Genomic DNA, 10,036 nt, shown 5'->3' with positions numbered 1-10,036 from the left:
AGGACATTATTTTATACTTTTAATTTCTAATGGTTTAAACATGTTTTCAGTACAGACAGTCTCTCTGCATGTGTATCTTTCTAACTGCTCCTTCCAGGTTTCCTGGCTCTCTCTCATCTCCTGGCCCCCTCTCTACCTCGAGGATCAGTCCTGGGCCCCCTCCTCTTCTCACTCTACACCCGCTGGCCAGACACTCTCATCCCCTCTTTTGGCTTCTCCTAACACCTCTGTGCTGATATTGCCCAGATCTTCCTCTCCTTCCCCTTCCTCTTTTGACTTCCACATCTCCTCCACATCTCAGGCTGTCTCAACTTGGATGCATTCTCACTACCTCAACCTCTAAATCTGACCTCCTCTACTTTCTGACTTCTCTATCTCTGTATCCCTTGGCTGTCACTCTCACACATCTCCATGTACGAACTTGCTGCTTCTCTAGCAAGTTTACTTTAAAAGTAAAACAATATGAGGACGATTACTTATAGTTAACTTCATCAAGTTTTACTAAAAATTTATTTCACACAGTTTGTTCAAACTAAACAATTCATAGTTCAGTTCTGTGTAAATGTGTTACAATTAATTCATTTAGTTCCATGAAAAGAAAATGTAACTGGAATTATACTCAAAGGTTCCTTGAAGCTTAGACTCTTGGTCGGCTGGTTTGGAACTCAATCTGCTGAGGTGTTCAGTGAAAGCTCTCCTCTCTGCAACAAAGTCTTCAATGCCCCATAGGATCAACAAACAGCAGCCGCCTGCTCTGTCCTCTTCGCTGAATCTTTAGCTACGCAGGTAGCCGGGCACAGCCTCTTTGTCTTTGGTCGTTAACTCCAGGCAGCTTGCCTTCTCCTTTTTGGTCCTGATCTCAGTCAGAGTCCCGGAGTTGCAGCTTTGCTTAGCAGAGTGACAGCACCTTATTTAGCAATCCATGCGGAGTGCCAAGTGTTTATTTTTGCTTGAATATTTCCAGTGTTTCTCTTTGCTAATTTGCTATCAGCATGAGGTCATTTGTATAATATACCTCTTAAGACTCACAGTCCTTTGATATTTGATGGGAATAAGCAGTTTGAACAAAGACTCCCATTGCAGAGCAGGTTAGTCCACTACAGGTTTTATTGAAGACAAACAGACAACCATGAGTTTTTCATCTTTGTAATTTTTAACTACAACTGAGCACACAGTAAAAACTGGACTGGGTCAAACTGCTCTGCAATGGGAATGCTGCTTCATCCTTCATTCTATCCGAGCCTGCCCATTAGTGATATGTCTTTAATCTGATCAGGGGCTTTGTATTTTACCTTGTTCTTATCTAGTTATTTAGTTTGTTGAGTGTGTTCGGACTATAGAGATTTAACATCCCAGAGTCATCTCAATTTAACTGAATGTGCCAGTTTTATCAACGTCTTCGCAATTTGTGAACGCAGCTGTAAATGTTGCAAAACGAATCAAATGCAACTCACAGGGTTTATGTATTGACTCAGCCTGGGTGGTTTGTTTCTGGTTTTGTATGATTGGTGTAATGACCTTGATGGCCCATTGTGTGCTGACGTTGCAATCACTTGAGGATTTTTATATTTTCCTAGTAAATAAAAAAAGAAAATGTAGAGTGTCATTTCCCACTCCAAGGACGTTTGTTCGTTTAAACAGGATTAGTCCTGGTTAAATAAACACAAAGTACCGCACACACTGTATCTGCTGGCTAATGCAGCACTCTGATTATAGCAGCATGGTGAGTTACAATGACAGGACTGCAGCATTGTGTCTGTGTCTTCAGAGTGGGCCCTTCTACAGTACACCCGCATCACTAACTCTGTTTCATTGAAGGCTGGATCCAGCTGCTGTTACAGTATTGTGTTGCCTGAAGGAATCACGGCTGCTGAGTGAATCATTAGCGTGTCATGTGACGAGGAAGCTGGCCCTGTATCCTCAGCATGCAGTCTTTGAAACAGCTTCCGTCAGCTGGAAGACTTTCAGCCATTTCAGCTTCTGGTTAACTGTTTTGTTTCACTTTTTTTTACAGTTTGGTTTTATTAAAATACCCTCAGTTTAGCAGTGAGATGTGGAGTTACTGTGTGAATCTCACAGAGACACATTCCAGCTCCGGGACTCAGAGAGGGAGCAGCTTCCGGGCACCCAGGCCTTGTAACCACGGCAACACAGTGAGGGTGTGTTGAGGCCTACACTGCAGTGCTTACAGTTTGCAGGCCTCTAAAATGACTGCTGTACACAGCCAGCACTGAGTGAGAGCTACAGTTCAAAACCACCTGGCTTCATACTGTGACAAAGCAAACAAAAAACAACAACAACAATAGTGTGTTTTTATGCAGGGTAAAAATAGTGTATTATTACACTATTATGTAAACTCTCTGTTGATTGTGCTTGTAAATTGTGTGGTTGTTGAAATGCCAATTGTATATACAGGGCCGTAGCCAGCCATGAAAAATCACAGAGGTACTTCCCAGCACTGGGAGCGGGGCTAGTTGAACCGGTGGAGCTGGTTTGCAGCTGCTTTTAAATATCACCTGCTCATCCAGTAAGAAAGCAGTTAATCTGTGTGTGTGTGTGTGTGTGTGTGTGTGTGTAAATATCACCTGCTCATCCAGAAGGAAAGCAGTTAATCTGTGTGTGTGTGTAAATATCACCTGCTCATCCAGAAGGAAAGCAGTTAATCTGTGTGTGTGTCCCAATCCCCAGCACCAGCAGTTGCTGATTTCACAATTCAACAGACAACTGCTAACCACACACACACACACACACACACACACACACACACACACATAATATATATATAATACTGTAGCTGTACCAGCATGAGGATTTTAACCCTGTTAAATTACCCCCCCGGCATGAAGTATTAAATTAACAACAAAGGGTTTGTGTGCCACTTGCAATTTATCTGTGAAAAGTTGTAGAAGGGTAGAGGCTCCCCCCAGTTTCTCACCTAACACCAGCAAACTCAGCTATCAGGGTACCTGGCTGTGAGGCTGAGCACCTGCCCATCACAAACAGAGCAGAAATTCCATCGCACATAGACTATCACCTGAATATGCGCGCAGGAAAATGGGCTCTTCACACTCCTGCTGAAGACAAAAGATCCCCCCCCTCCCTACACAGTAGAAGAGCAGTTGAGATGCTGATTTCTCTAACAGCAAACAGAGACAGTGAGGTAAACAGCTTAATTAAAGAGTCCAGCTTAGGGGCAGAACGGAAGTTTGAATTTCATAGAACTAGAACTATTAGTGAGAAGACTTTTCCCAAGTGTTTTAATGTATTAAAGAGAGTCTAGTAAAGGTTTTTGATATATACTAAGCCTTATTGAACCCATTAGATTCTTTACATCACTCATTCAGTAAACCCTTTTTACACTTACTGCCGCTTTAGCAGAATAAAGGTATACTGGCAGCACACTGGCCACATAAACTCAACACACTGTTCGAAGTTCGGAATGTAAACGTGTCTAGGGATATGCTTGCCAGTGAATGTAGTTTCTTTCAGTAATTTTGAAATATAGCTCTATATAGTTAAGGATGTTTTCCAGAATACTGTTGCTGCAGGAGCTCCTCTCCTTAGAGCTGCTGAGCAGTAGCACTGATATCTTTGCTAAGGTAAGAAGCTCTTACAGTATTATACTGTATACTAGATTCCCTGCATTAAGAGCTGCTCTGCTGTGCAATACTAATTTAATTACATTAAAAGCTTATGAAAAGTGTCGCTACAGCATTTGAAGAATTTCTTTTTATAAGAATCCTACACTTGGGTTCCACAAGCAGACGCCCCACCCTCACTCTGTAATGCCTCTATGCACAGTGTCATTATTGTTTTAAAACAAAGAAAGAAAGAAAGAAAAGGATCTCCTGGAGGCTCCTGGAGATGTGATTCTTTAATCCGGACAGGAAGACTATTTACAGACTGAAAAGACTGTTTAATCAGCCAGCATGTGTAAAAGTGCTTTAGCAGTGTGTGGACCCAGAACTGAACTCAGATGGACTGATTCTCTGAAGTGGCAGCATTGTTGTTCTTCTAATGTGCAAAGCTTTTAGAAACTATCAGCTACAATGTAACACGCAATGCTCTAATATAACACATGTAAGTTTTGAGGTAGAGTTTCATATTACAAAAATACATTGTATTGATAATCAGTCTGTACTGTGTTACAGACCGGGGATAGTGGGCATGTTATTCTTTATTTGTATTATTATTATTTGAATATATTTGAATAGTAAAGTGTATTTAAAACATGTATCAATATACTGACTCGGTGTCAGCAATGTGAATGTATTTGAAGTACCCTGTAGCGGTATGTAAATGACCCTCTGATACCCTCCGGTTCTCTTTTGCTGGATTTCCTTCTTAACAATACAGAGGGAGGGGCTTGTTGGCTAACACGCTGCTTTCTTAGCCTATAAAACCCCCACTTGCGCAAACATCAGCCTCCACAAAGTGATTCTACGTTGTGTGCTGTTGGCAGGTCTTCGCAAGCTGGTAAGTGTCTGAGCGCTCTTTATATTCTTTGTAATTCCAGTAATGCTGTTTTTTATTATTATTATTATAATAATAATATTATTATTATTATTATTATTATTATTATTTATTGTTCTTCAGTGGAATCAAGTGATATTTAGATACATAAATAAAGAAACCCCGAATCCGTACTTAAGACTGTACAGATTCAGATCAGCAGTTTGCTGAAGCGGCATTATGTATATCTCTTGTAGTTTTCTCTCCAGGATGCATTGCTGTTGTTTCTATTTCAGATTCAGAAATAGCGACGCGGGTAGTGTGTTTATTGAATGGTTGGTTTTAAGGAAAACCAGCGTGCTTGTAACTTTACACTGCGTGTCTGTGCACATGTGCGGCTTGGCTGGGAGCCCAGGCCTCAGACTTGCGGGACGACAGCGTGAATGGATAGGCCCAGTACTGTATTAGTAACGTAGCTTGTATTGTACGTGAAAGATCTCGGCTGAGTTATTCTTGAATAATTGATTGTTAATCGTACAATGCAGCTCAATCCACTACACTAATTATATATATTGTTGGCTTGCCAGTGTGTATGTAAATGCCGTGCTCGGTTAAGTCAGGACTTGAGCAAAGTTCAATTTGTTTGTTTAGTTATTGTTCAATATGAGTGTCACTTTTTAACAAAAAACCGACTTGTTGCAGCTGAACAAAAGGAGACAAACGTTTAGTCGGTATTCAGCACCTGGTAAACTCGCGTAGCTGCATTGTAACAATGACGTGATTTTTATTTGTTTCTCCCTCGCATCCCCATCTCGCAACTGTGTTTAGTCCTGTAGTTCTAACTATTAATGGTTACAGCAGATGTTTTAATGGAGCCTGTTAATTTGCACAGAAACAAAACCTACAACAAAATCAACCATGGGAAAGGAAAAGACCCACATCAACATCGTTGTTATTGGACACGTCGATTCCGGTAAATCCACCACCACCGGCCACCTCATCTACAAATGCGGGGGTATCGACAAGCGAGCCATCGAGAAGTTCGAGAAGGAGGCCGCGGAGGTAAGCGCTGAAGATTTGCAGACTGTTACATTTGGAACAAAGTCGTCATCAAATGTCAGTTGCTTTATTTGATTAGATGCCCTGTAGTGATTTCAATTTCTCAATGATTTTTCCAGATGGGAAAGGGCTCCTTCAAGTATGCCTGGGTGTTGGACAAGCTGAAGGCTGAGCGTGAGCGTGGTATCACCATTGACATCTCCCTCTGGAAGTTTGAAACCACAAAATACTATGTCACCATCATTGATGCTCCCGGCCACAGAGATTTCATCAAGAACATGATCACCGGGACCTCGCAGGTAAGAGGCAGCTGCTGGCATGGTGGGGGTGGGTAGAGGGCAGGTTTTGGGTTGACACCAGAGCTAATGCCCCAACATGGCTTTGTTGGTCCTGCTTGTCCCTTTGGTAGGAGTGCTGTGGCATTCTCATTCACTTCAACAGCTTTGCTCCGTACCCCAGTCACACTAAGGGTACAATGTGCAATCTCTGCATCTGTCCTTATCGGAAGTAATGCTGCTGCTACCCTGACCTGTTCATGCTCTAACAGTGTCTCTCCCCTCCTCCCTCCCCAGGCTGACTGTGCTGTGCTGATTGTTGCCGGAGGTGTTGGCGAGTTTGAAGCCGGTATCTCTAAGAACGGACAGACCCGTGAACACGCCCTCCTGGCCTACACTCTTGGTGTGAAGCAGCTCATCATTGGCGTCAACAAGATGGACTCCACTGAGCCACCCTACAGTCAGAAACGTTACGAGGAAATCAGCAAGGAAGTCAGCACCTACATCAAGAAGATCGGCTACAACCCCGCCACTGTGGCCTTTGTGCCCATCTCTGGCTGGCACGGAGACAACATGCTGGAGCCCAGCTCAAATGTGAGTATCTGAGTTAGTGGATGATTTGACATGCCCTATATTCTAGTGCATTGCTGTAGCTAAGTAACCCTTTTCCTCTGTAGATGCCCTGGTTCAAGGGATGGAAGGTTGAGCGTAAGGAGGGCAATGCCAACGGCACCACCCTGCTAGAGGCGCTGGACTCCATCATCCCTCCCCAGCGCCCCACAAACAAGCCCCTGCGTCTGCCCCTGCAGGATGTCTACAAGATCGGAGGTACCCTTGGTGAATTGTCTCTTCCTCAAGTTGTAGAACTGCACTTGAGCTGTGGCTGACCTGTGTTCTCCCCAGGTATTGGAACTGTACCCGTGGGCCGTGTGGAGACTGGCACCCTGAAGGCTGGCATGATCGTCACCTTTGCCCCTGCCAATGTGACCACTGAAGTAAAATCTGTGGAAATGCACCACGAGACCCTGGTCGAGGCTCTTCCCGGAGACAACGTTGGCTTCAACATCAAGAACGTGTCTGTTAAGGACATCCGTCGTGGCAACGTGGCTGGAGACAGCAAGAACGACCCACCCATGGAGGCCGGCTCCTTCACTGCCCAGGTATGAAGGGGCCTCTTGCTTTCTACGGCCTTGTTTTCTCTTTGCACTGTTAGTCCTGTTATGTTGGGCAGTCCAGTAACTGGCCTGTCCTCCTCTTCTCCCCCCAGGTTATTGTCCTGAACCATCCTGGCCAGATCAATGCTGGTTACGCTCCAGTGCTGGATTGCCACACTGCTCACATTGCCTGCAAGTTTGCTGAGCTGAAGGAGAAGATTGACCGTCGTTCCGGTAAGAAGCTGGAAGACAACCCCAAGTTTGTGAAGTCTGGAGACGCTGCCATTGTGAACATGGTCCCTGGGAAACCCATGTGTGTGGAGAGCTTCTCAGACTACCCTCCCCTCGGTAAGTGTTTCTGTCCGGTATCTGCAATAGAACAGCTTGATCCTGTGAATCTTAAGCCTGGCAGGTGTTGTCCTTCAGTAATGTATGGAGCCCCCTTGTTGACTTGCTGTATTCCACTTGCAGGTCGTTTTGCTGTGCGTGACATGAGGCAGACTGTTGCTGTTGGTGTCATCAAGGCTGTTGACAAGAAGGCTCCTGGAGCTGGCAAGGTCACCAAGTCTGCAGTGAAGGCTGCTAAGAAATGAACCACCATCCCCTGGACTGTCCACCTTTATTCGGGGTCTCGCTTGCAGCTGGAAACTTTCTCTTGGACCCTGTTCTCTCTCATTAAGGACTGGCTAATGCTGCTAAAAACCCATCGGAAGAGTGTTCGCAGGAAAGGAACAAGAGTTCAATTTGTCTGAAGTCTGTGCTGCTTCCAAGCAGTTAAGGGACAGAGATGGGTGGGGGGGGTGTAACCTGTATTAAACTTCACCAGCATGTCACTGTGCTGCAATCTTTTGTATTATGCAGTACAACATTTTTCATCAATTGTTAACCTCATAATTTGCTTTATTTTACTCCATTTTGCGTACCAAGCATGTCACTACTGTATTGAATAAAATGTTGCTTTTTCACATTCCTCTTCTATTGCCTTGTCCTTAGCTGTCTTGTGGTGTGGCAGAACAATTTGGGTTAATGCTTTCAGCTGTGTCCCTGTAGTACACTTGTGTATTTAAATTGCATGATGTCAATCCAAAACTACATTTGACCCAGTAATCCTATAAATATGCTTTTGTATTGCATTTTCACCATAGCTGTATTCCTGGTGTTCTACAACAAATTATTAAAAGCTAGTTGCTTTGTAAAATATTTAGTCATTATTTCAATGACTGCAGTAAGTTTTGGTTTGTGTGTAAACTACCTGCTGGAGGGTATGTGAAGGAGCAGGACAGACCCCTGCTTATTTGTTTCTGAAGCTCCCTTGTGCTGAGCCAGGCTATAGTTTCTCTTAACCACCTGCTTTTACTGTCTGCCACCAGTCCAGGCTCCCTATCCAGCAATCTCCTGCCCCACCCTGAAAGACTTGCTGCTGGAGAAGAAATTATCCTTTTAGTGTGTATGCAATATATACTGCAGTTTTTTTGTTTTAGGCCTGTATGTTACATTTACACTTCAAGGAAACGATACTACTCCAATGCAATATGAATATATGCTATTCTAGTATCTTCTGATGTTACAAGTCAGTTACGTTGCCACTAACACCGACCAAATATTACCTGTGTTGCCTGGGAGGTTCTGAAGAATCACGGCTGCTGAGTGGATCATTAGCGTGTCATGTGACGAGGAAGCTGGCCCTGTATCCTCAGCATGCAGTCTTTGAAACCGCTTCTGTCAGCTGGAAGACTTTCAGCCATTTCAGCTTCTGGTTAACTGTTTTGTTTCACATTTTTTACAGTTTGGTTTTATTAAAATACGCTCAGTTTAGCGGTGAGGGATGTGGAGTTGCTGTGTGAATCTCAGAGACACATTCCAGCTCCGGGACTCGGAGAGGGAGCAGCTTCTGGGCACCTAGGCCTTGTAACCACGGCAACACAGTGAGGGTGTGTTGAGGCCTACACTGCAGTGCTTAGCTTGCAGGCCTCCAAAATGACTACTGTACAAAAGTGGAGAAAATATTCGCTCAGATCTATGAAGCCTTGCGAATTGCGATGTGCATGAAAAGAAAGACTCAACTGTAACAGATGTTAACATGCTTACCTTATTGTTGCATTAAAATAGCTATATTGTGTGGCTTTATGTTCTAGAACTGTTGTAAAATGTTATGATTTATTATTGTACAAAATTCAGCAAAAATAATAATAAAAAAAAAGTAAAATACTTGATCACCTACTTCAAATAATAACATGGAGCAAACAAAGTTAAACTCATTACAGAAACCTGTATTAGAAGTGGCATAGGTTATTTTTGGCTACTTACTGCTCGTTTAAATGTAACTGTACATTTGAAAGGGAAACTTTGAAATGTTAACAATTCATATAGACGTGAAATGCCAGCAGATTCTCTTACCAGAGTATAATGAACAAGATATCCCCTCCCCCATGAGTGAGACAAATTAAAACAGCCCTAACACCCAGGACTGATCGCCCCAGCCTCCACCCAGGAGAAGAATACTCATGTCCCAGGCCCCGGGCGTCTGAGACTTTGAACTTCATTGTCAGATTCACGTTTGTTAACCAGCTCAATCCCAGCAGGAATTATCATCAGCGTCGTCCTACGATACCGCCCCAGAAACAGAATGGGAGGAGAGGGACTGAAGAGGAAGCCCCCTTGTTTTCAAACATGCCCTGCAATACTAAAATAAACTTTTCTTTGACAAAGCATTTGAGACATTGGTAACTACTTATTATCAAAAGATTTGTCAAGGATTTATAAAATACAAAATGATTGTATATTTTGTTTAGCAAAGCCATCCATGTTTAAACTAAAGCATACTGTTATTATACAGTGTTTTAATACATGAAACAATTCCTTGGTGTTTTAGTCTGGCTAAAAGTCACTTCTGCAAAGTGTATTTTTTTGTTTATTTGTTTGCTTTCCAATGTTATAACGCATTGTAGTACAAAGAGTATATATTTGGTTTATTATTAAATCAAAGAAAGTGAAGTTCCCAGATTGCTGCGTGTATCAGAAGTGTGTATAAATATATACACTGTGTGTATACAAAAATAAAATACTGACAAAAATACAAGTGGTCCAGATAGATGC

The 10,036-nt window shown here is 43.0% G+C and overlaps 1 protein-coding gene across 1 annotated transcript; it reads left to right on the top strand.

Moving 5' to 3' along the window:
• The first annotated feature begins 5,355 nt into the window (after positions 1–5,355).
• On the top strand, positions 5,356–7,907 carry LOC121308406 (elongation factor 1-alpha 1-like). Its single transcript, XM_041240784.1, has 7 exons — positions 5,356–5,514; positions 5,631–5,810; positions 6,084–6,380; positions 6,464–6,614; positions 6,690–6,946; positions 7,054–7,288; positions 7,412–7,907. The coding sequence occupies exons 1-7, from the start codon at positions 5,371–5,373 to the stop codon at positions 7,531–7,533; spliced, it is 1,386 nt and encodes a 461-aa protein (XP_041096718.1). The 5' UTR covers positions 5,356–5,370; the 3' UTR covers positions 7,534–7,907.
• The last annotated feature ends 2,129 nt before the right edge of the window (positions 7,908–10,036 follow it).

Source organism: Polyodon spathula, unplaced genomic scaffold (assembly GCF_017654505.1).
Source record: "Polyodon spathula isolate WHYD16114869_AA unplaced genomic scaffold, ASM1765450v1 scaffolds_687, whole genome shotgun sequence".
Classification (NCBI taxonomy): Eukaryota; Metazoa; Chordata; class Actinopteri; order Acipenseriformes; family Polyodontidae; genus Polyodon; species Polyodon spathula.
The sequence above is the reverse complement of the archived record's forward strand: the minus strand, read 5'-3'. Positions and strand labels throughout refer to the sequence as shown.

Coding starts and splice junctions, on each gene's coding strand:
- LOC121308406 (XM_041240784.1), top strand. CDS start 5,371: ATGGGAAAGGAAAAGACCCACATCAACATCGTTGTTATTGGACACGTC. Junction 5,811..6,083: donor TGATCACCGGGACCTCGCAG/GTAAGAGGCAGC, acceptor CTCCCTCCCCAG/GCTGACTGTGCTGTGCTGAT. Junction 7,289..7,411: donor CTCAGACTACCCTCCCCTCG/GTAAGTGTTTCT, acceptor TTCCACTTGCAG/GTCGTTTTGCTGTGCGTGAC.